This window comes from Kwoniella pini, chromosome 1 (genome assembly GCF_000512605.2).
Source record: "Kwoniella pini CBS 10737 chromosome 1, complete sequence".
Taxonomy (NCBI): Eukaryota; Fungi; Basidiomycota; class Tremellomycetes; order Tremellales; family Cryptococcaceae; genus Kwoniella; species Kwoniella pini.
Genome location: NC_091716.1, coordinates 2,629,372 through 2,657,263, shown reverse-complemented (window position 1 = coordinate 2,657,263; position 27,892 = coordinate 2,629,372). Strand labels below are relative to the sequence as shown.

Here is a 27,892-nt window from a genome sequence, read left to right as displayed (position 1 = left end):
ATCACTTGTCCTTTTTAGTTCTTTGTATCATTTCTCTTCTTTTCATAGCAGCTTCTACACCAATTCCACCAAAAACAACACCAACTCCTATCCATTGCCCTTTAGTCAAGGTATGTTCAAAGACAACAACACTTAATAACATTGTAAATAACTTTCTAGTAACAGTAACCATAACCAAAGTGAGACTTCCAAAATGTTGAATAGTTTCAAAAATGAATAATTGACCTAATCCACCTAATAAAGCATATGCTAAGATAGGTAACAAACAATCTGGATGGGTAATTATGAATGATATCGAATTAAGGATTTCAGGTTTGGCAAATATGATAGGTGTTGAAGATATTGTACTTGATATAGGTGATGGCAAGTGAGATATAAATGAAAGTGGGTTGGACGGAATAGGTAAAATCAAAGCTGGAAGTAAGAGGAGTTGAGTGAAGAATGACATGAAAAACATCATTTGTTGGCCTGAGAAAGAACGACATGTCGAGAAAATCTGATCTTGCGTTGAATTTGTGAGACCATCGATGAAAAGGCTATAGATCAGATAAGTTAGTCAAAGTTTTCTTTGGATCTTGGGGTATCTACCATTAACCTCATCCGGAGGGATCGATGGCTTACTTGATACCTAACAACCACAATCCCCAAGCACTGTCATTTCCAGCTTTCTTCTTCTTACCGCTTTCTGCAAGCAGCATGAATAGACTAATACCAATAGTAACCAGTATTACTACGAGGTATTTGTGAGGAGAAAATTTACGTCGATAAAGGAGAACATTGAGAAGTAAAACCGGAATCAATTTACAAGACTAAAGAACCATATAAGGTATCAGCTGTAGTCTCCTTCAAAATATGATTCCTAATCTAGTAACGAAAGCTCACCTTGCCCAATACCATTGTGGGATATGAGATATGCCTTAAAGCTAAAAATCCAATAGGTCCTGCTAATCCTTGAAATAATGATACTTGTAATAATAAAGCAGGTAAACTTTTCTTCCAAGGTTTTGCAACCGACTTTTGGTGATTGACGGATGATCCATTTCCATTTATCAATTTCTCTTTTCCGTTTGGTTCAATTTCTTCCCCTTTTATAGTTTTGACCTTTCCTATTGAGAACAATTGATTGTAACCTATTATCTCTCTTAAACCTTTATGTAAATTACCGTTTTTCCAAGCGTTGAATAAAAGATAACATAATGCTGATAAAGATGATGCTACTGCTTGAGCATAATTTAGAAAAAGTGGAGAAGGGAATTTATCCCCTTTTGAATGATGTTCAGGTGATGTATGAGGACGAAATGATGTTGATGGGAATGGAGCGGATACTAGATAATCATCGTTCCAGCAATCAGCTGTCTGGTTCAGACTAGAATTTGAGGAATGAAGTGATCTGTCCAGCAGGACAAGTTAGATAGGAATGATTCACTCACATCTTTCTTGGGCTATTGCCCACAGTAGGAAAGCTGCATACACGCCAGATACACAGACACCAAGTCTGCGGGATCAAGGTCAGCAATGAGTTGATTAACATCTCATGACAGATGGAGGTGTATTCAAGCTAACCTCACTACACCCATATTCAGCTACACCGCTTTGCTGAACGTCCTGTGCTTTGGCTAATTTGACAAGTTTACCTATATAAAGTAGTATGCACGAATTTATTGCTCTAAACCCGACCTTGGATTCGCTGTTCAGATGGAAGTATCACTCGATTTGTGCGTTACGGCGTTTGTGAGCTTGTTAATCTATGCGCGAACGATGTATGTGTTATATCGAATGGGTTAATTGTAATAATTCATCAACTATTCATTCATTCGAATATTCGAACTTTTCGCTTAACTTTGAAACGCGTTCAACTTTTAAGATGCCTCCACGTCACGTATAGTACAGCCAAACACTCAGTTTCAGATTCGGGATAAACGCAGATACTATAGTATCGTGTGAGGGCTGTGCGTATTAAAGGTAGTGCATGGAGTACTGGGAAACACAAGTTGCCGATACAATTATCGATGCTTCCGGGAGGAGTGGATCTTATGCAGCTATGCTAAATCCCAACAATATTCCTAATTTATCATTCTGTATATCGATTACCATCCATCCATCAGCATATCAAGGTCATTATTTCGATACTTCCTCGCAAACCACATAAGCAGCCGATCTCTTGGGCATCGGTCCTGATACAGTTTGTTACACAGTTTGCTTCGCCATCTCCTTAAAATCCTTGAGATTCTCATTGATATCAACCAATCAATCTTTCATGTCTCTTATATCTTTGTGTGATCCGCCAAATATCCTACCTGTCGTTATAACGTATACTACTATCAAAACAACAGCGGGGATAGTCCAAGTTGAGATTGCATCCAGGAAATTATTCAACTTACGAGTCAATGCTATCGTTGGATCTGTTTTGGTTGCTTCCGTAGGACGTTCACTCATTGTTCTAGGGTTATGTTTCCTTTAAAGTTGCTATTCGCTTCCTGCCAATATGTATGCGGAAACTATTGATTTTGCACACGGAATCTGAGAATGACTGGATCATCTAGATGCAAATTGTTCGAAAGCGATACGAAGTACGCTTTTCAGTGATGACCGCAAGGACAGGTTGCATACAAGACACGCAGTAGAGCACGAAATATACAAATTAAAAGTACAACCAAAAATTTCTAGAGATACAAAGGACAACTGAGTGATAGATAATGAATTTCTTTAATCATCTAATGCTCTTTCAACTCTCTTATCTCCTTACTTAACTCTTCAATCTTGCTTAAAAGCTTATTAAATTGTTCAGTAGTAATACCATTTCTACCATAACTTTTAGGTTCACGAGTTATGAAAGCCATTGTGAAAAGTACGCATAATATAGCTGATATAATCAAAAACATTGGATGAGAAATTGATAAAGTAAATATACTATCAGGAGGAGACATCCTAAAAAGCCAAATCTTTAGAACACATATGACAATTTGCAGAAGTGAACGTACTTTGTCACTCCTGATTCTCCATTTCGCATTCCGTCTCCAAGATGTAGATGCCTTGAGTACGGAAGTTGTTCACCGGTAGATTCGTCCGTATAACCTTTATGATTTGAAGCACTGAATATAGGTTGCGACATCTTTGTCAATCTTGAAAAGCTCAAATGGTGTAGTTTGGGTAAGGTAATGCTTGACTAGGTGTAGAATAGATAGCTGTAGTGTTTTCGGTTGTTGCTGATGCTGTTCATTATGATACGGTTCATGTGCATCTGTACATTTACTCCATTTAGCTCCAAGATCTCCGGAAGCCAGTTAGCCGAACATTACGGCCCGTACCCCGCTGATTGTCGCGTATGTTTAATTTCTTTTCTGCGTTATTTGAACATGTTAGTGATTTCGCAGATTGGCCATAGATAGCTGTCACAAAGAAGACATGCGTGCTTGACAGTGACAAGCATAAAGCGGGCAAGATTAATTGGAGGTGGATACAGTATGGAGGGGTCGATACTGCTCGTAAGCAGAATACAATCAGGCTACTGTATTGATCAAATGTGATTAAAATACGCTATGACCTACTGAATGGAAGCACAGATCTCACACAATCACATCACTCAATCAATTAAAATAATGTGAATCATTGTTGACATCTTCATTTGCCACTGATTACATGTTCATGTTCATGTTCAACAAAATTAAACATCATACCTTTGCTTTGAGGCATTCACTTACAATTCTCAACGACCGGTGATCGAAGGTAATGTATCGATAAAGTTATATCTACAATGTCGGATATTACTATCACTGTGTATATCCCGATTCTTGGCGGCGTAGTAGTAGTGTTGCCAACTGGAAGTACAGCTCAAGATGCTATTGACCTTGCCTTTCTAGAAGCGGAAGAAACGTTCGGAGAAGATAAATTGGTAGAAGCCCTAAATGAAAAGACAGCGGATCCTGAAAATATCTGGAAAGGCGAAGATACAGGCGATGAATGGACATTAAAAGAAAAGAGAAATCTAGAGAATGGAAAATGGTGGAATGAGGAAGATATAGTGAGTTATCATGATTGTAAGTGAGGTACTCTATGCCATTCAAGCATTTTGTTTCACTAATTTTCCTTATCTGGTCGATAGCTATACTTGACCTAAACGATATCATCATATCTCAAAAATTGTTCACACTCATTAGACCACATACCCCCTTGTTACAAGTATCAATACTTCTTCCAACCACATCGTCTTCCATACCTCTTCGAACGACTTCTATCTTCCATGAAATGTCAATTTTCAGCGATATCATATCGGAATTACAGATCGAACTTGGATTACCAAAGACAAGTGATGATTTGATTGGACCAGTGTCTATGCGAAAAATGACAAGTAGATCAAGATCAAGCTCCCTCGACAATGTTACTGGGGCTAATATCGAGAAAAGCGACATCGTCAAATGGAAGATTAGAATCGGAGAGAGGGAAGTACATCTGGAGGAGAAAGTAAAGGAAGTAATGAGATCGCATGAATGCGATGTTGTGGATATCAGCTTAGATGAAGACTGGATCTTTGAGAGGAAGGAGACTGATAATGTGTCTCGGACACCCATTCTCACATCTCAACCTGCAGATGCAGAATCGGAAGAGGAAGAGTCACAGAAATCCACATTAAAGCCTTCCACCTCACAGCCATTAAATTCAGGACTAAAAGGTCTTTCATCATCAACATCGTTTCAATCACCCAACCTGTCGAACGAGCTAATTGACGGTCTACCGAATGATAATAATACTCATTCACCAATACTGTCCGTTTCACCACCTGCTCAAGCTATCTCCCCACCTCGTCCGACAACTTTTATATCCTTATCAACAGGCACGAGTGCCGGCATATCACGTCTTCTCCCTCAATTCACAGGGGGAACTTCAAATGCAGGTACAGGATCAACACCTGCAACTCCGAACAGGGGCAAAGAAGGAGGATGGAAACGATTCTCTCTAGCTGGATTGGGAGTATGGAGTGGAGATACTCCAGGCAAAGGCGAAGGCCTAACACCGCCTCGAGAAGAAAGTGGAGGTGAAAGAATGCTAAGAAGAGAGAGTAGTGCAGCTGAAAAGGCTTTAGGGGAAGTAGGGGATATCAAGCCGATAGAGAAGCAAAGTACCGGCGGGCTATGGGCTTGGTGGACCGGTTCGAATAAAGTTGAAGGTGAAAGCCCGTCAGAATATATCGATGCTTTGAGGCTCTCGTGAGTCAATCGAGTGGAAGTAAGGAGATCCTGAGCTGAGCTGTTGAACAGCCGGAAGAACCATCAGCCCCTTCTGAAACACCTATTGTCACTGAGGGGCACCATGTCGACAGCGAGAACAACCTGGATAAGCGAATTCATTCTGCTTGACGGATTATCAGCCTTGTCGAGTGTATTGAACCGCCTAAGCAAAGAACAAAGGCAAAAAGCCGATATAGGCGAACAGGTGATAGGAGAAATAGCGAAATGCCTGAGGATACTGATGAACACCGACGTGAGGCCATTTTTAGCTACGAAATTCTGAGCGTTATATCGGATAGCTCAAATCGCTGGACTTTTCAGGTTGGCTTCAGCGCAGTCCTAGCCTACCATGATTTACTGACAAACACAGTACTCTCTTTGAGGGTACCCTCTTACAGAATCCGAAATCAAATTCTAGATCTCCTCACAGCAGTGATAACACTTTCTCCAGAACTCGGATCGAAGATCGTACTAAACGCTCTGTCGGAGATGAGGATCTTGAACAACGATAAATATCGATTTTCCTGGTTGTTAGAAAGTTTGAAACCAGCCGAACCGCTTCTAGAAGAACAGGGAATTTGGGAATGGAGATCGGGTATATTAAATCTTTTCAGTGCATTGTGCAACGCAAGCGAGGAAGTTGAAGAGCGCCTCGAGATACGAGGCGAGTTGAGGAGGAGGGGCTTTCAGGACACTATGCAGGTATGCTCGGCTGATTTGAACGCGATTAGCGAGAGAAAAGCTAACACAGCGACAACGATCAAGGTTCTCGAACGCCTCGAGCCACCGACCAGTTTTCTGAGCAAATGCGCATCCTACATGGACGATCAAGAAGACGACTTGATGGAGTTCAGAGAGCTATTCCTTGGCGAAGTGCAGAATGCGGACCTAGCTGTCGCCGTTGGAAGGCTGCTTAGTGCTATTGGAGGAGACGAGGTGAATGGACTAGTCGAGGTAATTGAGGAATTGACGGAGATCACTAGTAGCTTTCACACAAGGTGAGCTGGAATAGGTCTAATCTTATACTAGAAACAGCTGATCCATCGTCTCGTTAGAGATACCACCACGTCGATCCTAGCTTGTTTCGCTCGGCATCTTTCCGGACTGGATGACTTGTGAGTCAGATTTGATGTAGCTCCCCTGCGAATTCGAGATCTGATGGCATGTTCAGATCTGCAGATTGGTCTTCCTTATTGCGCTCCTTCCTGGTCGACCTCGATGATATCCTACTGACCGCTCAGGCAGGCAGGAAGGGTACCAACGAAGGTGCATTGATCGAATCTTATGTGCATGAAGTCCATGCTCTACAAGCCACAAGCAGAGAGCTAGAAGAGCGGAACAATATGTTCGAGAGGCAAAATGAACAGCATTCGGCTGAACTAGTCGTGCTGCGTGAGATCATCGGTGCCAAGTACGACGGAGATGTGAGCTATCTGACACATTTACTTGTGTGAGCTGATAAAAGAGAACAGGGGTTCGTACATTATTTGGTGGTCAAAGAAAAGGAAATCCAAAAGCTTCAAACGGAACTATTGGCGCTGGAGGGGCAGATCGGACCTCAAAGAAATGTAAGCCGACCTTCAAGTCGAATGTGACACGGCTGACAAGAAGTTCAGGTTGGAGCGAACAACGAATTGAGGGATCGAGAACGACTACGATTTGATGCGCTGTTAGAAGAAATTGGTCAATTGCGAAATCAGGTTAACTATTTCAATCTTCTTTTCGGACTTGAAAGGTCGAGTGGCTAACGACTATTCTGTCCAGATCTCTGAACGTGATCGTGAGATGGCTGAAAGACACAAGGAAGTGAAATATCTGGAAAGAGCGTTACAGACAATTCGATCGAAGTTCAATGTGCGGATACCAACCCGTGAACACCGACTCGAGCAAACGATACACCTTGATGCTGATTTGATTGCAACTGAGGCCGTGAAGAACTGGGCAAAGCAGGAAAAAACAATTGAGAAACTGCAGAAGGAGGTGGAAACACTCCACCAGGCGAAAGAAAGGCTCAGAGAGGCCCAACGCGATCAGACTCGGTCGGGATTGCCCATCCTACAGTGCTGCGCGCCAGCGTTGACTCCACCACCACCACCACCACCACCACCTCCGCCTCCTTTGCTCACTTCAGCTTCGATACCTCTTTCAGATCCAACTGTATCAAAAGCGACTCCCGCACCTCCAGCCCCTCCGCCTATTCCTTCTTTGCCCCTTATGTCGTGTCAGTCCGGCATCCAAAACGCAACCGCTCCTCCTCCGCCCCCGCCTCCTCCACGACCCCTGCCATCTTATCCTTCCACAACTCTGGCTCATCCTATTTCTGCGTCATCATCAGATCTGGCAGGACCGCCTCCGCCGCCTCCTCCGCCTCCTCCGCCTCCTCCACCACCCATGCTAGGCCCATCGATCAAACCAACAGCTATACCACTTGCTCCTCCTCTACCTCCTGCGCCTCCAAGCGGCATACCTATGCCTCCGCCTCCCCCGCCAGTAGCTGGTCCTTCCCGGCGTAGGATCGCCGGTCCAAGCCAAGCGCAGTCCAAATTGAAGGTCAGTGCAATTCTTCAGAGTGAATGAGACTGTGCTTAGTTATGATTATAGCCTTTCTTCTGGTCAAAGATGCCTCAATATGCCGTTAAAGATACTATCTGGACATCGATGTCTTCTTCAGATGACCTTGATCTGCACTTCCATGATCTTGTCGAAGTCTTCTCCCTGAATTCAGGTGTCGAGAAGGTAGAGAAAGTAAAGGGGAAGTCAAAAGAAGTGATAACGGTCTTAGATATCAGTCAGTTTGTTTTTCTTTACAGTGTTTTCTAAGATATATAAGCTGATCTTCGCATCGTCAATTCCAGCTCGATCAAATAATATTGGTCAGCTTTTAGCACTGTGAAACCGATATCCCATAAGCTGACGATCATCACAGGTATAATGCTAAATCGCCTACGACTTTCGCCATCGAAAATTCGACGTGCAGTCGTAGAAGTCGATGATGATTTGTTGGACATTGATGACTTAGCTACATTGAGTAGGATGTTGCCTACCACCGAAGAGGTTAGCTCTGTCGTTTGGATCTATTGGGTGAGAACAGAGCTGACTATCAGCAGGTCGAGCGAATCAAAGCGTTCTTAGGTGATACTACTAAATTATCGAAACCTGATCTGTATTTTAGAGAGGTGGGCCTCCATATGTTCGGAGTGCGCCACACTCGGTTGTAAGCTGATTATCATACTTACATAGATATCAGCTATTCCTCACCTAAAGATTCGACTAGAAACAATGGTGTTTCGTCGGAAGTTCGAAATGATGTTAGGTGAAATCATGCCTGATATGATGATTTTGCGCAATGTCACCAAGGAATTGAGGGATAGTAAGAGACTGAAAGAGGTCTTAAAGGTGAGCTCTGCATAGAAAACTTGACCATTACGGGAGCTTGATTCAGGCTTCGTTCAGGTAGTACTGGCCTTGGGTAACAGGCTGAATGGAGGGACTTTCAGAGGAAATGCAGCTGGGTTTCAGCTTGAAGCTTTGTCGAAGGTAAGGCTGGCAGCTTGTTGTACCGTATCTCTTCACAGCTAATACGAGGGACAACAGCTAAAAGAGACTCGTACGGCTAAAGGCCCCGGATGTCCGACAATGTTACATTATTTAGCTAAGATCTTGATAAGAAGAGATCGAGCCTTGATATCTTGGGGCGAGGAAATACCGTCTCTCGAACCAGCGGCAAGAAGTGAGTGGGGTATCCCAATCGCGGATACTCGATTGTCATGAATAACAATGAGCTGTACTGTATTTGGTGTAAGAATGACTTACTTATTGTCCTTCTTCCCAGTCGTTTTATCGGAACTCTCATCGTCAATTTTCGAAATGACAACTTCCATTGGTACTCCTCGAACATTACTGCCACTCTTGACCTCTGATGACTCGTTGTATCCTTCATTAGAGGAATTCTTGAAGGAGGCAAGTCCCAAGATCGATCAACTCAAAGACACTTTCGACGAAATTAAAATCGACCTAATCAATCTATCAAGATATTTTGGCGTTAAAACAGATAATGAAGGTGAAGTAGAAAAAATTTTCGGAATACTATCTTCTTTTTCAAGAAATTTAGAAATTGCTTCTAACGAAATGACAATTACCCTTCTCAAAGAACAAAACACAGGAATAAGTATTTCAACGACATTTTCGAATTCTACTACTATTACAGAAAGTTCCAATAATCCGACTATTGATACAAACAATGATCAAATTGTCATTTCTCCTCTTACACCTTCATCATATAACAAAGAAGAAGTAGAACATAAAAGGCAACCATCTATACAGACTTTATTAAAACGTCATGAAAATTTATCAAATTTGACAATTAGGAAAGGTCAAGTTGATGAAACTATACGTACTATTCATTCTGGTTCGATTAGAAGACCTAGTAGAAAAGAAAGGGAACCTTCTTTATGGAATACATTAAATAGGAATTATGGAAATTCAAGAATTACAAATCCAGGTTTTGGTGCAAATCGAAATTCATTGGATAAAAAAGAAGATAAATTTAGATTAAGTAAGATGTTTCTTGATGGTGGTACAGGTGGAAGTGTTAGAGGAACGATAGGTGATAAGTCTATTAGTAGATGATTGAATTTAAGGCAAAATGATATCAATAATATAATTTTTTTGTAGCACTGCAGCAATGCATCATTTTGATACTACTGTCATTCAATTTAAGACCGTTTCAATTTCATTTATGATTTTAAAAAGTTTTATTCTTTTTTCTATATTTATACAAATTTTATATATGTTCATTCTTGATTTATGTATTTCTTCTTTCCTTTCTTATCAATTCATCGTATATTTAGGCTAATACCTTATATTCATGAAGAGGAGCTTCTTGAAGATCTATTTATGCTATTAATAAAACAAGATATACAAATTAGCACCAATACGTGGGCTCCAAGAACGAGACGATGCTTCATTTAATGAATCAAAAAAAAACTTACAAAGTTGAATCCCGATTTAACTTGAGTAGGACTAGTACTCATGTATGTATTATTAGGAGGAGATTGAGCTATACCATATGAAGTTCTAGCAATTTGAGCTAAATCAACTCCTATTTCAATTGATAAAACATATTAGTTAATATCCTTTTATGAGAAAACGATTATTTCATTCATTTCCCGAAAAAAAAAAAAAACAATGATTGATATTAGATGAGAGAAAAACTAACCATTTTTATTCCATCCACTTCTAAATTTAAAAGCTTCTTTTTGTTCTTCTTCACTATAAGAACTCATTCTTCTTTGATTTCCACCAATACCATTAATAAAATTTGGTCTTTCAATAATTGATCCAATTGATTGATTAGGTGAATTTGATAAATTACTTTCATTATCATTATCTGAATTTAAACTTGATTTTCTTCTATTTTTTCTTTTATTATCATTAATATTAATATTTTCATTTAAATTAAATAATTCATCTGAAGCATCTTTTTCTCCCATTAATTCATCTTGTTGTTTTGTTCTATCTGATCCCCAATTATGTCCACCATCTCCATTTTTATGTGATAATTCAGTTTTAGTTAATCCTGATCTAGAATGTTTATCTTTTGAAATTGCAGCAGGACCTTGAGCTCTCTATTTAAGTCATTATAGAAATTTAAAAAAATAGAAATTGTATATAAATTTATGATGAGGTTGACCATACAATTGAACATTGTAGTTTGAAATCATGAGTAAAGAGAATTATATGGCGATATGATTTTACATGAAAAGATAATCAATTCGAAGCGTAAGAAGTAAGACAGCGATGCAGAGATAGAAGCGGAACGTGAAAGCGAGAGTGGAGTTATTGATATACAAGCGAGTCAACGTAAAAGAAGAGAAAAGCAGACAAAAGAGTGTATCTCGTCAGCTTGCTTTCACCTAACGATACGGTATGAACTAACCTCAGTTCTAGTCATCTTGTCAAATTATTCTTATCTACGTCAACAAAGTACAATAAAGTACCCTCAATTTATAGGATATATGATGGATCAATGTTAAAGAGTACAGCAAAGAGAAAGAAGGAAGAAGGAATTTGAGAATGACATATCCAGCACGACATATATATACATATACTCAAACTACGCAATACCAAGTCAATCTAAGGGCCCTCCATAGAATTGGGATAGTAAAGTCACAAGATCAACTGGTCCAAGAACAAGACAAACACCCCCATCATAACGGATTCGGTCGGATTCGAATTGATAAACCCCGCGAATGGCGTTCCTGATTTGATTATCATCCCCCATGGGGCGGCGGGGTCAATTTGCGGTAATTTCTATCGATAAGAGGTTATGTGGCTTTGTCTGACAGTCTTGCCTTCGAGCGGTCGAATCCCTATATAGGGCATGCTTCCTGATGTATGAAATGCATTTAAGTCTATGTGTATCTACTGTTTATAGCTCGTCATGATGGGATGAAGGTGGATGATAATTGAAAATATCTCGGAGCTCTACGGTATGAGGAGCCAGACGAATCAATCCGATAGTATTCGGGGAGAGCGATTCCATTGTAGTCGATAGAGAGTCAAGAATGAAGGGGTGAAGGCGCAATTCCGTCAGTCAATATCCCATTCTCAATTCAAATAATCAGCACTCACTCTCTTGAGTACCGCTCGTCACTTCCGTTGGTATCACCACTGAATACTCAATATACATGTCACCCTGCGGTATATCGGAGTATGCGGGCATCTTATGATAACATAGTCTGGTTAGCCTTCAACACTAATGCCACTTGTCAGGTCCAATTACCGGCTGACTCACACCTTCACCCTCAATGACTTCCACTTCTCCGGGCTGCGTGGTACCTTTACGACCGATAGGTATTGTTCTTCCGTCAAGATGCGTCAAATTACGTTCGAACCCGAGTAACGCCTAACACAGCAAGTGCGTTAGCTCCTGCTATCCACCTGGTCACCAAGTCGTGAAGAGTCCAGACTGCGTTCGCCTCTGCATAGAAGCAGGGGCCGGCGCCACTCACCTCAGCGACTCCCAGAACTACCCTTCCTATAACACCGCCCTCTTTCCTTCCCCAACCGCCTTCATTCTCTCCTTTCCGACTTCGTACTCTTACAACAACATCTCCAGCTTCCCAATCTGTACTCTCATCTGCTTCTCCACTAAATACCTCTTCGAAGCCCTCTGGTGCTCCTGCCGGTATGTGTACTGCCAATGTATGTTGTGTGTCTATTACTTTGGCAGAATGACACAAGTGACATGGTCTCGTTATACGTTGCCCTTTTCCGTGACAGTGATTACATCTAACAAGCTGTTAGCACAAACTTCTACGAAAGTATGTGTCAAAGGAGTATGGGAACCGGTCCCACTGAAAGAGAATACAGCTGAGTTGTTGTAATAGATAATAAGACTCACTGCATTTGGACATTGGTGACCATACCAGGGAACACTTGATGCCGTTGTATTGTCATACCTCGTCCGCCACATCGATCACACTCATGTATGTCTCTATCTGATTCTGCGCCGGATCCATGACAATGGGTACATATGATTTTACGCGGTATTTGGAACTTAAAGAGAAGAATTAGATCAAACCATAAAGTAGCGTAAGCGAGGAGATCCTGATGAAACTCACCTCCACTGTCCGTCCGGTATACATATCAGCCAATGAAACTTCCAAATTCGTTATCAGTCCAGGTCCTCTATTCTCTTGTGGTGCGCCTCCTAAAAACCACATCATACCATCAGCTGTAAAACACAAAAGAAGTCATTCGAACGCAATAGCTGACCTCCAAAGAATCTGGCGAATGGATCTTGACTTCCAGCTTGTTTCTGAGCTTCATGTTGTTCTAATCCCTTTTGTCCATGTCTATCATATATCCCTCTTTTCTCAGAATCAGACAAGACCTCATATGCTAAATATACATCAATTAGATGTCAGCTACCCTAAGAACGACTTGAACGCTCTGAAAAGAATAAGCTGACCTTTGGACACTTCTATAAACCTCTCATGAGCTCCTTCATCAGGGTTTATATCTGGATGTAGCTTTTTTGATAATTTCTGCAAGAATACTCTTAAATCAGCTATATTGTTCAACAGCCTACATCCAGCTATATTGTTGACCCACTCTATAAGCTTTTTTCAGATCAGCATCGGTTGCGTCTTTTTTCACTGCAGGTTAGGAACAAAAATCAGCTGCTTGGCTTGTATTCGATAGCTGATAGAGCTCACCTCCTAAGATGCTATACAATGACTCTGCAGCTAAGCACCCCGATAGTAACACCAACGACAGAACAACAAGCAGACTTGACGGAAGCATTGGATTGCCAATTCACCAAATTACTAGAGTCAAACCAAGACAAGAGAGATCGGTGGCTTTTTGGAATGATTCAAGAGCTGAGTACATGTAGAAGAATCCCAAGATTCAATATTTTGATGATAACGCGTTTTGATGGACGTGGAACATGATATTGCGGGAGATTGTGATATGATTACGGAATCATACTTTGATCGGTCATGTCCGCCATTGTACACAGATAGTACGAATAGTACGATGCCCGGTTATAGGATAAGGAAGATGAACCGAAATAGGCTATATAGCACAAAGCAACAAAAAAAAGGTCAAACGTCATCAGACAAACTCGTATATCGTACATCTTATCAAGCCAAATACTTTCAATCAAGTACCCCTCCAGAACCATATTTGGGATGATGAAATTCCTTTCCAGCTAATAGTCTGGTCAAACATTCCTGGTGACATTCGAATATCATGTCAACGTCACAATCACAGATTCAACCTCCGGCTTTACAGCGGTTCCAGAATACTCGAGCGGAATACGAAGCGTATTTGCCATTAAGTCAACGAGTGCAGCATGATTTACAACATGACGCTGACGAGCTCAGAGCGCAAGAAGGATGGGACGAGGACGAGTGGAGTGGAATGGAGGAGTGGATAAGTGATTCAGATAGTATATTTAGACATTTAAGGGTGAGCTTCACTTGTTCATTTCATGTATCAAGCTGATACTTTGAAAACGCTCAGAGAAATCGATTTGACGAGAACAAAACCCTAACTGCCCTACTGAGTACCCTTCAACAGCGGATAAACCTCTCTTTACATCAACCTATACCACCATTTCCACCATATACGGAATCGCCGTTATTCTTCATTCTGCCTTTACCGGATCATGCAGATCATTTAGGTAGACCGATAGCAATCTTGACTGTGAAAGAAGTATATCGAGATAATGATGGTAAGCTAGATGATCTCAAATCATATGCATGGTGGGCTTTAGAGATGGTTAGGAGGACATTAAGGGATTACTGGGTGAAAGATCATTGGAGTAAAACCAAACGTTTGGGTAGTGGCGGTGAAGGCATGTGCGTAGTCGTTGATGCCAATGGCGCGGGATATAGAAATATGGTAGGTCGTCTTATATGAACGAAACATACGGCTGCGATGGTATCCGAATGACCTCGCTGAAACGATTGGCTGTGATTAGGAGGTAGAGCTACTACCGACGTTACTATCGGTCGGACACAATCATTTCCCAGGAATGATTGAATCTGTTTACGTCGTTAATGCAGGATGGACGCATAGATCGATGTGGAATATCATAAAACGCGTTCTACCTAAATCAGCTTTGGAGAAAGTCGCTTTCCTCGATGATAAAGCGAGCTTAGAAGCCGTATTCGATCTCGATAAATTGCCTCAATGTGAGTGAACAAGATGAACTTAGTTTCCTCTTTGTCTAACCAAATAGTGCTGATCTCTCCGAATACTCGCTATTAGCGTATGGCGGAAACCATTCATATACATATTCACCATCCCATAATCCGATATACACCTACTACTCACATCACTCATCAACTGATCATCCCTTTCTTGCCTCCCGAAACTCCTCATACTCCTCAATCGCAGAGATCTACCACTCAGCTCCCAATACCCCCTTTCGAAGCAGACGGAATTCTTCAGCCGTCAATCTCGGAGGATGGAGATTTGGGAGTAGATTAAGAATGACCAAGTCTCGCCAAGCAAACTCGCCGCTAGATTCTCCTGAGGACGAAGATGATATGCCGGTCAACTCAACCCTGGAAGAATCAACACCTACTAATCATATATCTATCCTACCTGCATCGGATTCAATGCGGCGGAGAGATACAAGGGGAATCGGACCTAGAATCAACGGAAACGGTAGCGGAAGTAGAACACCATCAACAGCCACAAATAGCTCAGCAATACAACGTATAAAGTCTTTATCGGATTTTCACCTTTATCTATCCCCCTCAAGATTAGCTCATCTTGACTTACTATCAGATTCTGATTCGGATTCAGATCCTGAACCCGATGAGCATGGTCATAAAGAAGGATCTCCGCCTAGAAGAACCTTGAAGCCCGCTTTGTTTGAGAATTCGAGTTTGCCGTTATCTCAACGGCGTGCTAGGCCACCCTTAAAGCTATCGGGTGTCACAAATCTTGAAGGAGAGAAGAGCGTCAGAACATATTCAGATAGACTACAGCAACATCATGCCAAAGTCTTACAACAATTTAAGGGAGAAAACGCTCCGACATCAAGTAGATTAGGCCAAACGTCGACCGTGCCGACCAACCTAAGTCCACCGGAATCAATCGACAAGAACGAGGGCGATAGCACTAAAGGAGTGTCCACCGAGGGATCAAGCGATGCGACAATAAATGAGCCTCCAACAATGAAAACGCATGAAACGTCAAATGGTCATGCAAACGCTATCGATAGCTACGATCATAATAATCCATGGTTCGGTTATCCTGTAATTAGAGTACCTTCACCAAGTGGAAATGGTCGATCGTCAATAAGACCAAAATTCTCGAGAAATAGGAAGAGAGATCTAATCAAAACGTTATTATTTCTTTTCATGCTACGTCTTCAAAGTTGGCGAGATTCTTTAGAACGATATCTTGGATTAAATTATATAATAAATATATCTAATTCGCAATACAATAAGAATTTTGGTCAACCCCGATCAAATGGAATAGGACCTTCTGAAGGATTATTAGCGACTGCTTTGGGAGGGAATGATATTTTAACGAAACGAAGTAATGTACAAAAAGATTGGTGGTGGATGTTAATTGGATTTCTACTTTTGAGGGGAACCTGGTCAAGATTAATTGTTGCTCCACTTGAATCGCTTGGGTGGGGTAGAGAGTTGTTGGGATTGTGAGTCAAAGTGGCCTTCGGTTGAAATAAATGGCGGAGAAGGAAAATTCAAAATTGGCAATTCACTGTAAGGGTATTAGTAGTGTTATCGGATTTGTTGTAGCACCTTTGTTATGTTGTAGGTTGTATTTTCCGGAATGATCTGTATCTTTGACAATTGATGCACCGACTATCGAAAATAACACATATCTTCTGGCCAGTCAATCTCGACTCCTACCTTGAAGAAAGGGTTTCAGGTTGTGTAGGACAGCCGTACGTAATTGGGATCACGAATATTGATTCGATTTTTAAATACATTCGCAAAATTCCGTTACAAAGTCGGAACCTCATTTTATTGAGTCGCCTTCTTGTGTAAGTCAATGATTTGAATTTTCGAGTCAAATCGATAATCCTTCCTTTGAACGAGAAATGTAAGTCCGTAAAGTGGGGAAAATTGGATGTCAAATGGTATTGATAATGCTATAATTTGTGGTATACTATAAAAGCTATAAAGTTATAGTAATTGATCTGATCGATATACATATTATTTCAAACCTAACATATCATTCAACAATCAACTGACAACTATTTGAATTCACTCGTCTAAACAGTATGACTAATCTTGGAGATTCAGAGGACTCTAGCTATAACCATGGGGCTCCTACGGGACAAGAACAAGTTTTTACCATACCTCCGTGAGTTCATAATTCGATTTTTCTTTTTATTTGTTCACTTTCAGAAATTCCCAAATACCGATAATTATGATTATATAAATAGTGATTCTAACGTAAGCCAAGGAGGACAATCCTCTTCTAATCCCAATGTCAACAACAATTATAATCTTTCACAAATCGTATCGCAAGGTGCTACTCATGCTCAATCAAAAGATTCCAATCTTGATCATAGGGTTGGTTCAGATGATGCAACTTTAAGCCGTGTCTCAGATCAATAAGATATCTGAAAGTCGAATTATATAAGTTGAATAGCCTTTATAGGATTTTATAGGATATAACCTTATGTATTCGCAATCCCTATTCTTGGATGCAAGAGATATTCATAATGGTTTCCTGCCTATATTAATAAAAAAACGAATCAGTAATTTGAGAATAGCAGTTCATCTGTCCCTGAGTATAAAGCATCTCACATATTTAGGAGATGGACCTCTGACAGAGGAATTTTATCGTACATTTATCTGTCATTTCACGTTACATTTGATTCATTGTGACGTTCATCAAATTCTCTTATAGCTTTTAACAATCCTTCAGGAGTTGGTTGATCCGCAATTGCATTTACTTTTATTCCTTTTTCTTCTTCTAAATATTTCTTAGTAGTTTCTCCAATTACGAATATTTTCCATTCATTCCAAAATTCATTATCATTATTTGTTTCTTCTTCTTTTTCAATTTCATTTTGTATATCTATTTTATGATTTAATTTAATAAGAGATAAAACAATTTCAACACCAGAAGGTGAAAAAAAACATAACCATCCTTTTTTAAATTTTTTATTTTTATTTTCATAATAATTATTATTATTATTATTATTTTTTTTAAATAAATTTAAATTTTCATTTATATCTAATCTTGAATTTATTTTATAAATTATAATTTCTTTTATAATTCTTTTATTTAATTTTAATTCATTTTGTAAAATTTCAATTGATTTATTACCTCTAATAATTAAATAAGGTTTATATTCAATTTTATTTATACAAGGTTTATTTAAAATAAAAGGTAAAAGTTGATTTGCAGAATTTGGTATTTCTTCTTTGTCAAAATTTATTATATTAGGTAAAAATCTTTTAGGTAATAAAGATTCTTTAAAATTATTTAAAGTTGATAAACCAATTGTAAATAATGGAATTTTATTCCAATCACCATCATCATCACCATTTTTTAAATTTATTTCTTCTTTATTTTTTTTAAATTTAGATGATGATAAAATAATTTCATTTACAGCTTTTATCCAACCTTCTGAACCTCTTTTAGAAGTTATAATTACTCCTTCCCATTTATTTGATCCTTCTTCAATTATTGAAATTAATTCATTAATATGATATGTTTCTTCCAAAATTGGTATAAAAGTTGAATTATATTTTGTTTTTGATAATATTTTAGTATATGAATCAAGTTCATAAGAAGGAGAAGGAGTTTTAAATAATATTATAGGTATTTGATCTGACATAATGTTGTCATTCCATCTGTCTCACTGTGATTTTATGATGGTTGTATTGTAAATAAACCTATTATTATTGATATCGATAATACCAGAATATAGTCAAGTTGTCAACCAATTGACATTTCGAAATTTCATCCTAACTCATGGCAAAGCGAATCAATCGATCAACCTCCACTTTCCTTGTTTAATCGATGAAATGCCTACGAACAGATCTTCTGCTATAACAGTTTGACAGTCTACAAGTACATGACATGAGATGCATAAACTCGTTTGTTCTCCTCGGGTTATGTTGATTCACAAAAACATGAAAAATACAATGGCGTGAAAACAATTCCAACAAATTAGGGGTATATGACATACTGACATGACCAGAGGAGAAAGAAGATATCAACATGTTAATCATAATGTCCAATGTAAAGTAAATGTATGTAACAAATCCTGTAATCCCGCTTAGCGATAATTACCAGCTTAAAACCGTGCAGAAGGGCGATCATCGAATGGGCTTCATTATTTCACGTTCTCTCTCCAACGCTCCCCTTGTCCCTGCAGCAACAGGAACTCCGTTTGTAGGTTGGCCAGAAGCCTTGCTTATGCCATGTGACTTGATCTTCGCTAGTACATCCCTGTGACATGATAGACCATCAGCCAAAGCACATCTAAAGGTTGAAGTGTTCGACTCACCGAGCATATTGTACTTTATGCACGACACCTTCTATTCTCTTCTTGTCTTTCGGCGAAACCTCCTCGTCTACAGGTCGCAACAAGCTTTCAAGACTCCACGTACGTAATACCGAATGTCGATCGATAACGGAGACGACCAAGCCATCTTGCGATAAGATCAGTTTCGTATGATCGTAGAAGTTGAACTGTGAGATCATCAGTAATCAGCTTTGGAATAAGCACTTCGCTCCTATCTTCCCAGCTGACTTACCTGGAGTACATCGTTGCTCAATCTGAACAGGATGACATGTTTCATTCTCAAGTACTTCACAATGAACACCATGCCAGTCTTCAAGTTCACGTCATCGTAGGTATACGGTTGTTCAAGGAACAGTTTATCGAGCATGTAACTTTCGAAATGCTTTAGTAAATATACTTTGTTCTTCAGATCCGAGGGGTAGTTTTCTATGCCTTGAGAACGTCGTGTATGGTGAGAAAGGTCATCTGTGGTTGTAGGACGGATATCGTCAAAGTATCTAGAATCAAACCTGTGAGCCTCCACTACTTTCGGTCCAACCCGTCATGGAGGATTGACTTACTGTTTACCAGGTGCAAGTACAAGCGAAGTAGAATCGTTGAAATGTACACTAACAGTGCCATCTGTCATGGCAAAACCCATCCCGTACTTCGTACAGTAGTCCAGCCAAGACACAACAAATACGCTTGGTGATTGAGGAGTCGCAGGTATATCTGGATGAATACATCAATTAGCTGTATGAAATACAGGTTCTAAACTTCAGGGGAACTGAGAACTCACGCGGTGTCCGGAAACCTTTGTCACTTTGCGCCAACGTCAAACCATTCGACAAATTTTGGCCGATTACATCGAATAGACTAGATTTATAGTCTTTCGTCTTCGTATATCCTGTACTTTTGCTTGATGATGCCAACGTGGGCGCTGGCGCCGGGGCCCTGGGTAACGTAGTTGCAGTAGCAAGGGGGTTCATCTTCCGCGGTGATGCGGAAGGCTGTCGTTGTTGGATGTGTTGGTGATCGTGATGTTGGTGATGTCGCTTCTCCCCCGCCATTTCAGACACGATTCTAGCTTTCTGATTTGCCAAACCCCTTTCTCTGACCGCGTGATCGTAACCTCTTTCCTTTTGTTGCTCAACTACTTCCTCCTCTTCCTCCTCGCCTACTATCTCCATAGGAATAGACCTTCGCGCAGACGATGGTCCCGGTCCAGCTACAGCTCCTCCATGATTTTCTTTACCCAATGCCGATCGTCTTGCGGGACTAAGAGTTGATGCAGCTCCAGCCGCAGATAATTTTCGTAATAATGAAGGTTCTTTGATTGGTGCAGAAGCTTGGACAAGCGGTTGACGAGCTGATGTGATGAGAGCAGATATGGGACTGTCGGGTTGTACTGCATTCTTGAAATCCCTCTCTTGTTGTAGGATACTTGGTCCGAGTGGTTGACGAGGTCGAGCGATGACTTCCGGTGCGAGAGAAGGTACCACTCCGATCTTGGATTTTTGGCACATCGCTTGGAAATTTCGTCGTGACTGGGAGGCAGAAAGATGTCGGTAATCTGGTGCGAAATCATTGGCTGATGCAGGGATATAAGCAGGGAAAGGACCATCTAAGAACCAGCGGTGGGATAAGATTTTTTCAAGTGGAGGTCGTTCATCTATGTTTTGGAACATGAGTAAGCTGATGATTCGAAGATGTCATAAAAAATAGCTTACCTGGCTTTGGGTTCAGGATGGATGATATCAGACTTTGGGCAGCATCAGATATCTCTTTGTCCGCTGGAAACTCGTATCTGTTCTCTCTGATTCGCTTGTAGATAGTCTTGACATCCTTGGTCTGAAATGGTGGTTTACCAATGAGGAGGGTGTACCTGTCATTGACCATCAACTGTTGCTCGACATGGTTAATTGCTCTAGTACCGCTATACTTACATGATCACCCCTATGGACCAAACGTCCACCTCGAAAGAATGGCCGTTGTCTTGATCAAACAGTACTTCGGGTGCAATGTAATTTGGTGTCCCGCAGATTGTCCTATCGGTATTCAATGAGTATTGCTGCATGGTATCCCCAAATTCTACCAATTGCACTTTGCGATTGGACTCACTTCTTCCTATCTCCCGGATTTTCTATCAAAGCAGCCAATCCAAAATCCCCAACTTTCAAATTCATATCCGCATCTAAAAACAAATTACCCAATTTCAAATCACGATGAATTACATTCATCTGATGCATATATTGACAAGCTGCAATTAGTTGAACAAGGTAATATCTAGCTTCCGGTTCGGTATATCGTTTCCGACGTCGGAGGAGGTCCATCATGCTCTATAATTCTAAGCGTCAATATAGCTCCCGAAGCTTTCGAGATTCTGTGTATTGATGTTTCCACACACTCCTTATCTGTAATGCCTGTAATGAAATAGCGACTTACTCCATTCTCACATAATTCCAAAATCATATACACATTCTCGTGATCTTCAAAACATTCTTCAAATCGAACTATATGAGGATGCTGTAACATCTGATGAAGTTTAATTTCTGCCCATAACTAAGGTTATTTCGGTTGATTAGTATATTTGCACTTAATCACAAAGAACACTTGAATTAAGATTGACTTACTTTGGTCTTATTCTTTTTCGTTTGAATAGATTTCCTATTAATTACCTTTATAGCTTTTCTTCGATTTCTATAATCTTGAATCTCATACACCCTTGCGAAACCTCCCTATAATCGAACGAAAATTATTACTGTTATTCTGAAATCTCGCCATCTTCTCCGAGATGGTCGATAGATCGTACACTTACTTCTCCTAGGAATCCGACTCTATCATATTGTACTCCCTTTCCCGAATCTTTGATTACTAAAGGAGGTGAAGGAGGTACTTCTTTTTCTTTCTTTTTTACAGGTGTACCTGTCATGTTAATGACGCTTTTTTGACTGTCCTATGATAATCTTGATAATTCTAATAAAAAATTCCAACTCCGATTCTTTCCTGATCTCTTTCGCGAGAGCTTACGTTGACTGATTAAGCTGATATTTTGATTTTCTTGAATTGTCTTATTTATCTGTTGATATCCTAAGGAATCCAATTGATTCAAATCAAGCTGAATGTACTGATGAAATACAAGGTAGATATATAGTGAGTGACTATAGTAAGTGTTTGAATGATCAATGGAAATTAATGTTCAAATTGAACAAAATAAGCAGAGTTGAATGATTAAGATCAAGATGGTAGTAATCAACTTGCGCTTTGTTGACATAGAAATCACTCGCGTCAAAACATAACAGAGTTAAGCGGGATTATCCTCATTTCAATAATATGTGGCACCATCTTCAATTATGTCTTATTGCATTCAAGACCATCTTATATTTTGAACCTTCATGCATGCAAAAATCCTTTCAGTATGGTCCCTTGTTGAATATATGAGAAAGTATAATTTATAGCTTATTACATAATGATACATGCATGCAAGAAGTTATTTTCATTTCACCTTCAATACATATTGAAAAGCAGTACAACACCATTGTAAAGGTGTATGAATTTGATTCGGTGATGATTTGTGTATTGTAAATTGGTTATTGTATTTATGCTATAGGATGAGATGGGATAGAGATTTAGATTTATATGACTTTGTTTAATGTTCGATTTACTTAATTCGAATGAAACGTCCTTTGTTTCATTTCCGTTTAATCCTTTCCTTTAGTTTTGAGTCCACTTAACATCTTAGCGAGAGTATGTATTTGACCTTTCAATTTAGGTTTATTTGGTCCTGCTCCTGATGTCGGGCTGGTAACATTGTTAGAAGCGGCAGTAATTAACGAGGGAGAAGTGATAGTCGATGAACTCTCTTTTGAAGATAAAACAGGTCGAGCGTACGCATTTCGCGTAGAATTGTCTGTGGTGAAGGAAGAATTATCAAGAATTGTATTAGGTGAAGAGCCATCCATGGAGATTGCGTGAGTATGTGATAAACCAGATTTGTAAGGTGCTTTACCTTGATTTGTGATTGGTGATTGTCCAATGGGTGCAGAATTTCGGATCGTGTAATTGGTTGGGACTGCGTTGGCAGAGATTGAATGCTTGATAGGATTACCTTGATAAGCAGCTTGAGGCCTTGGATCTTGAGGTCGAGCTGGAGCCGCAATAGGTTGAGATAGAGACAGAGCAGAGGGCTTTCCGAAATTACCCATCTCGCTAAATCCACCTGTTATGGCAGCTGCTGCTAAAGCTGCCTTTCTCGCTCTAGATTGATCTTCACCTCTTCTACCAGCATGAGTGACAGTCTTATCTCGACCTCTAGTTTCACTTTGATCTTCAAGGATGGCTTGAGGTTTTACAGTTCTGGGTTTTCTCCAATCTTCATCATCAGCCGACGAAGTCGCACTACTAACGCCACCAAAACTGCTCAAGGCGCTCGTAGTGCTGAAAGCAGAAGTAGTGGAGACTGTCGTAGTCTGTCGCAAGGCATGTTTCGTTGCTGATGTCATAGGAGAGTTGTACTTATTGTGTTGGAGTTTAGCAGGAGCAGACAGATTGAGTGAACCATCTCGTTCAGCAACTCTTCTGGCCAGAGCAGCCAATTCTGTGTTCTGATTGCCGCTGAATTTCATCATGTCTTTCCATTTCGATTTCTTGGCCTCGGCTATTTGAGCTGGGGTTGCCCCTAAAGGCGGGAAATCTTCCATTCTTGATAGATCGGGAGTTGAACTATCTCCGTCCTTGGAAAATTTGCTCACTTCCCTAGCAAGTGATTGAGAGGCAGCTGTCAATTCAGCTAACAAAGCATCTCTCTCTTCCTGCGAAGGTTGTTCCGCTCCCGCTGCAGCAAGGGCAGCAGCTTTAGCAGCTTTGCCCTTTCTAACTCCTCTTTTCCGTCTCTTATTAGTCGACAGAGATCTCGAATTCGCATCAGCCCTTTCCGAGCCATCCGCCACAGATTCATTGACATAGATCTCCGAGTCGTTGTCGATTGCCTCGTTCTCTGGGGAGGCATATTCGCTTGTATCAACTGGTGTAAGCTGTTCATCTACCGTTGTGGCTGAGACGAGTTCGTCTTGATCATGGTCAAGTGGTGGCGTAGTCGGTGACGTGTCTTCATTCTCCTCTTCCACGATCTTATAATGATGATCCTCAATCTGAGATAATTGAGAGGGAGGAGGTAAGTTCGACAACGTAGGTGCGGAAGAAGTGAGTGCAGAGGCAGAGTATTTCCTAGTAGCTTCTTGAGTAGTCACGACGGGTGATTTGACGAAAAGGCCTTTGTCGGTAGGAGTTTTCTGAGTCTCCAACCTGGAAATTCTTAATGATTGAACAGCTTTCCTTCCAGCGATCATCTCTGGAAGGTTCTTGATCCATTGACCGAAAGCTCTGGCAGATATTCTAGCGTCAACGTCGATACATAAGACATGGTCGGCAAGGTAAGATGCTACTTCTCCACCGATACCAGTAAATTTGGTAAGCAGGAACCCGATAGGATCCATCAGGAAATTGTCGAAATTCGGATCTCCAGGTGTGGGGTCTTTCCAGGGATTTCGATGGAAAAGCATGTTGATCAAGACAATGCCTAACGACCAGACATCCGCAGGTGCAGGGAAGTATGTGGGTCCAAGGTTGTTTCGGCATTCGTAAGACATGTAAGGCTTACTTCCGCATTCCACATCTCCGCTTTCTTCCTCGGTCGTCGCTAACCCGAAATCTGTTAATTTGACAACAACCTTTCGTTTGGCCTGAGGACCAAAGTTGACTGGTTTTCCATCTTCCTCATCTTCGCCATAGTCCCCTTCTGTAGCAGCTTCAAGTTCTATTGAATCACAACAAATGAAATTCTCCGGCTTGATGTCCCTGTGACTAACGCCTGCATCATGACAAATTGACACGGCTTCGCACATCTGACTGAACATCGAAGCGATCAAACGTAGACGTCTTGAGCTGAGCAATGTATTTGCTGAGAATGCGGAAAGCAGACTAGGAGTGGGTGGAGTCTGCGATGGAGTAAAATGACTCGAATGGGAATGACCATTATGATGAGCGAAGAGAAGTGAAGCTGGTGATCCGCTAAATTGGGAGAAAGCGTTTCCGGGGGAATTTGTGAAAGACGAAGACATGCCGTTGAAATTCGAGAACATCTGGGAGGAAGAGAACGGGATGGAGGATGACGACAGTTTGGAGGATGACATGACGCCGCCATTTCGATCTCCGGGCAAAGGAACGGGTTGCGCATGTGGAGATGCGTCTCGAGACTTCTCCAACCAGTAGAACCTGCTAGACATCAGTATGGGACACTCCGTTCGATGAGATATGACAAACTTACAGGTCTTCGCCTGGGCAAAGTTCAAGCATCAGGAAGAGCCATTTTCTAGTCTGAAGAGTTTGGTGAAGAGTAACGATGTTTTGATGAATAGGCAGAGAAAGGTGAATATGGGCTTCGAAAAGTTGAGTTTCAAGCTGTTCCTCCTCGAGATCCTGCTTACTGAGACATTTGAGAGCTGTGAAACTGCCGGTCAGCAACGAACGCACAGTATGCTACAAGTACACTCACCAAACTCCCTATGTCTGCCGCCCTTTTCTCTGACAAGGTAGACAACTGCATAACTTCCTGTACCCAATTTCCTAACGACTTCATATCTTTTCTTTTCAGTCTTCCCATCGGTTCTGGTGTTCTTTGTAGCTTCACTTCCACCTCTTCTGAGAGGTAATCCAACATCATCCGTTCCCATTCTTCCTACAGCAGGTACAATGACTTCACCTTGAAATTGCATTCCTTCACCAATAAGCATACCAGGTTTGAAAGGTTCTTCGACATGAGGTGAATCCGATCCATCTTCGTCTGAATAACCAGTCCAAGATCTTCCTTTAGCATCATCGTCAAATTCATCTCCATCCTCATCACCGACTACAGCAGTTTCATCGCCATCTAGTAACATTCCCCCAGCAGGTTGCCAATCGTCTAGCTCTTCTTGATCTTGACCGCTGATCCAAGAATCTCCCATTTGTACCACTTGACCATCCCCTTTCGGGGTAGCTGAAGATGATCCCTTGTTAGGTGTACCTGTACCACTATTCCCCTGTTGACCTGGCAAGACGGCTGCACTTCCCCTAGGCGTACGAGATCTAGATCTAGAACTGAGACTGATCGATACAATCGCAGCTGAATTGCGCCTGGATCTAGGTGGAAATTCGCTAGCTAATCCCCTTGGAGAAGTTGCAAGTGGTCTAGGTGATCCTTCTGTCCATTGAAATACCTGTTCCACCGGAGTAGTCAATTGAGGGGAAAGTGAAGAGAGTCTCCTGTTGGAGGTATTCAGTGTCAAGACCGGATTTCGAGGTGAAGTAGACGAAGATGCTTCAGGAACAGCTGTCAATGTTTGGTGAGACGAAGCGGGTGAGAAGCCCATGACTATGCTTGTCCTTGCTGAGGTTCCGGGCAAGGGCGGAGACTCGGTCCTGTCAAAGTCGAATGGCTGAGATGCTGATATACTGGGTAGTCTGGGTCCCATAGACACACGAGGTAGTCGAGGTGAGGAAGGACCAGCTACAGCTCCGGCACCTCGTCGCGGTGAAGGCGAAGGGGATTGGTTCGGAAGGGTGGGAATAGGTGAGGCGAGTGAAGGTGATCCGTTCATCGTGCCATGTATACCGCTTTTGACTGCTCGGTCCTCTTGTAAGTGGGATGAAGGTGAGATTTACTGAATGTACGAAAGGATAGATTGGAAGGGCTTCGAGCTGCGTATTATTTCCCAGGAGAATGAGGATGGGAAGGAACTACAGATAAACATTCGTTAAAAAATGAGATAAAACTTGACTTTTGAACGCTGGAGATATATGGAGCTTTTGCTGCGCGATGAGATGGGAAGAGAAGCCGAATCGTACTCACACAAGACACCAGCAGTTCCAGCACACCAGACTATTCTTAGGTATATTACTTTTCAGTCAAGTCTACCTTCCTTTGATAGTGTGGAGTTTGTGTTTTGTCGCAGGATTAGATGTAGTGGAGTCAACCAATCTCTAAGTCAACGATGGTCCTTTGTCGTCGTCGTACAGCAAGGAAGTGGGGGAATTGAAGGCGTAATGGTAGAGATAGGAAGAGAAGATGATGGGTATCACAAGATCGACTTGTGTCTCCCTGCACTATCCTCCACACAGTGCACTAAATCTCGCTGAGAAGATTATTGATGTGAAGATGGGGTGAGTTAATTCAAAGGGTTTCTCCATAAGCTAGTCTGAGGTGTCACAGATCGAAAAGGTGAAAGCTATTGTATTTCTCTCCTGATGTTGATCCGAGTCTTCTATACCCTACAAAATAGGCCGACAATAGCAATCTAAGTTCATTTGATGAGGGGTCGGATCCGAGCGTATGTTGTCCCTTATTACCCTAACGACCCGCAATACACGGATAGTATCGATGTATCACCGGAGCTCCTAGCAGATCCGTAGCGTTATCTGTCTTGTTGTTTAAAAGGAGGGTGTGATGTGTATATGTCGTTCAAAGTTAATCTTAATGGTGGTCTTGTTGATGGTGAACTCCGCCGGAATAGTCTAGAAAGGGTGGAAGAAATGCTTGAATTTGTTCGAGAACGGTACTCAGTGGAAGTGTATGTTGTATATGTATATGTATCGCAAGTAAGCACAA

The 27,892-nt window shown here is 41.1% G+C and overlaps 10 protein-coding genes across 10 annotated transcripts; 3 read left to right on the top strand and 7 right to left on the bottom strand.

The window, feature by feature from the left end:
* Position 1: 1 nt before the first annotated feature.
* I206_101012 (uncharacterized protein) lies at positions 2–1,577 on the bottom strand (the record flags this gene model as incomplete). The annotated part of the gene is made up of 5 exons (XM_019152094.1): positions 2–536; positions 622–809; positions 883–1,325; positions 1,431–1,495; positions 1,564–1,577. The coding sequence occupies 5 exons, from the start codon at positions 1,575–1,577 to the stop codon at positions 2–4; spliced, it is 1,245 nt and encodes a 414-aa protein (XP_019014232.1).
* Positions 1,578–2,714: 1,137 nt separating this feature from the next.
* On the bottom strand, positions 2,715–3,112 carry I206_101011 (uncharacterized protein; the record flags this gene model as incomplete). The annotated part of the gene is made up of 2 exons (XM_019152095.1): positions 2,715–2,928; positions 2,982–3,112. 2 exons carry the CDS (start codon positions 3,110–3,112, stop codon positions 2,715–2,717), a joined length of 345 nt encoding a protein of 114 aa, XP_019014233.1.
* A 642-nt stretch (positions 3,113–3,754) lies between these two features.
* I206_101010 (uncharacterized protein) lies at positions 3,755–9,854 on the top strand (the record flags this gene model as incomplete). Its single annotated transcript, XM_070202316.1, has 18 exons — positions 3,755–4,037; positions 4,103–5,204; positions 5,256–5,478; positions 5,547–5,927; positions 5,991–6,223; positions 6,281–6,340; positions 6,397–6,649; positions 6,698–6,793; positions 6,842–6,925; positions 6,990–7,775; positions 7,827–8,013; positions 8,081–8,098; positions 8,152–8,279; positions 8,333–8,401; positions 8,466–8,621; positions 8,679–8,762; positions 8,820–8,955; positions 9,058–9,854. 18 exons carry the CDS (start codon positions 3,755–3,757, stop codon positions 9,852–9,854), a joined length of 5,076 nt encoding a protein of 1,691 aa, XP_070058417.1.
* A 261-nt stretch (positions 9,855–10,115) lies between these two features.
* On the bottom strand, positions 10,116–11,178 carry I206_101009 (uncharacterized protein; the record flags this gene model as incomplete). The annotated part of the gene is made up of 4 exons (XM_019152097.1): positions 10,116–10,124; positions 10,217–10,326; positions 10,444–10,852; positions 11,164–11,178. 4 exons carry the CDS (start codon positions 11,176–11,178, stop codon positions 10,116–10,118), a joined length of 543 nt encoding a protein of 180 aa, XP_019014235.1.
* A 477-nt stretch (positions 11,179–11,655) lies between these two features.
* On the bottom strand, positions 11,656–13,535 carry I206_101008 (uncharacterized protein; the record flags this gene model as incomplete). The annotated part of the gene is made up of 10 exons (XM_019152098.2): positions 11,656–11,711; positions 11,859–11,949; positions 12,022–12,132; positions 12,239–12,518; positions 12,631–12,785; positions 12,851–12,939; positions 13,005–13,130; positions 13,201–13,276; positions 13,344–13,387; positions 13,448–13,535. The coding sequence occupies 10 exons, from the start codon at positions 13,533–13,535 to the stop codon at positions 11,656–11,658; spliced, it is 1,116 nt and encodes a 371-aa protein (XP_019014236.2).
* Positions 13,536–13,985: 450 nt separating this feature from the next.
* Positions 13,986–16,417, top strand: I206_101007 (uncharacterized protein; the record flags this gene model as incomplete). The annotated part of the gene is made up of 4 exons (XM_019152099.1): positions 13,986–14,204; positions 14,259–14,639; positions 14,719–14,932; positions 15,009–16,417. The coding sequence occupies 4 exons, from the start codon at positions 13,986–13,988 to the stop codon at positions 16,415–16,417; spliced, it is 2,223 nt and encodes a 740-aa protein (XP_019014237.1).
* A 587-nt stretch (positions 16,418–17,004) lies between these two features.
* Positions 17,005–17,344, top strand: I206_101006 (uncharacterized protein; the record flags this gene model as incomplete). The annotated part of the gene is made up of 2 exons (XM_019152100.1): positions 17,005–17,087; positions 17,170–17,344. The coding sequence occupies 2 exons, from the start codon at positions 17,005–17,007 to the stop codon at positions 17,342–17,344; spliced, it is 258 nt and encodes an 85-aa protein (XP_019014238.1).
* A 248-nt stretch (positions 17,345–17,592) lies between these two features.
* I206_101005 (uncharacterized protein) lies at positions 17,593–18,576 on the bottom strand (the record flags this gene model as incomplete). Its single annotated transcript, XM_019152101.1, has 1 exon — positions 17,593–18,576. One exon carries the CDS (start codon positions 18,574–18,576, stop codon positions 17,593–17,595), a length of 984 nt encoding a protein of 327 aa, XP_019014239.1.
* A 484-nt stretch (positions 18,577–19,060) lies between these two features.
* I206_101004 (uncharacterized protein) lies at positions 19,061–22,180 on the bottom strand (the record flags this gene model as incomplete). The annotated part of the gene is made up of 11 exons (XM_070202315.1): positions 19,061–19,193; positions 19,252–19,436; positions 19,502–19,766; positions 19,830–19,980; positions 20,048–20,920; positions 20,979–21,133; positions 21,195–21,296; positions 21,370–21,587; positions 21,694–21,810; positions 21,882–21,986; positions 22,067–22,180. The coding sequence occupies 11 exons, from the start codon at positions 22,178–22,180 to the stop codon at positions 19,061–19,063; spliced, it is 2,418 nt and encodes an 805-aa protein (XP_070058416.1).
* A 769-nt stretch (positions 22,181–22,949) lies between these two features.
* On the bottom strand, positions 22,950–26,885 carry I206_101003 (uncharacterized protein; the record flags this gene model as incomplete). The annotated part of the gene is made up of 3 exons (XM_019152103.1): positions 22,950–25,521; positions 25,574–25,748; positions 25,802–26,885. The coding sequence occupies 3 exons, from the start codon at positions 26,883–26,885 to the stop codon at positions 22,950–22,952; spliced, it is 3,831 nt and encodes a 1,276-aa protein (XP_019014241.1).
* Positions 26,886–27,892: the final 1,007 nt, after the last annotated feature.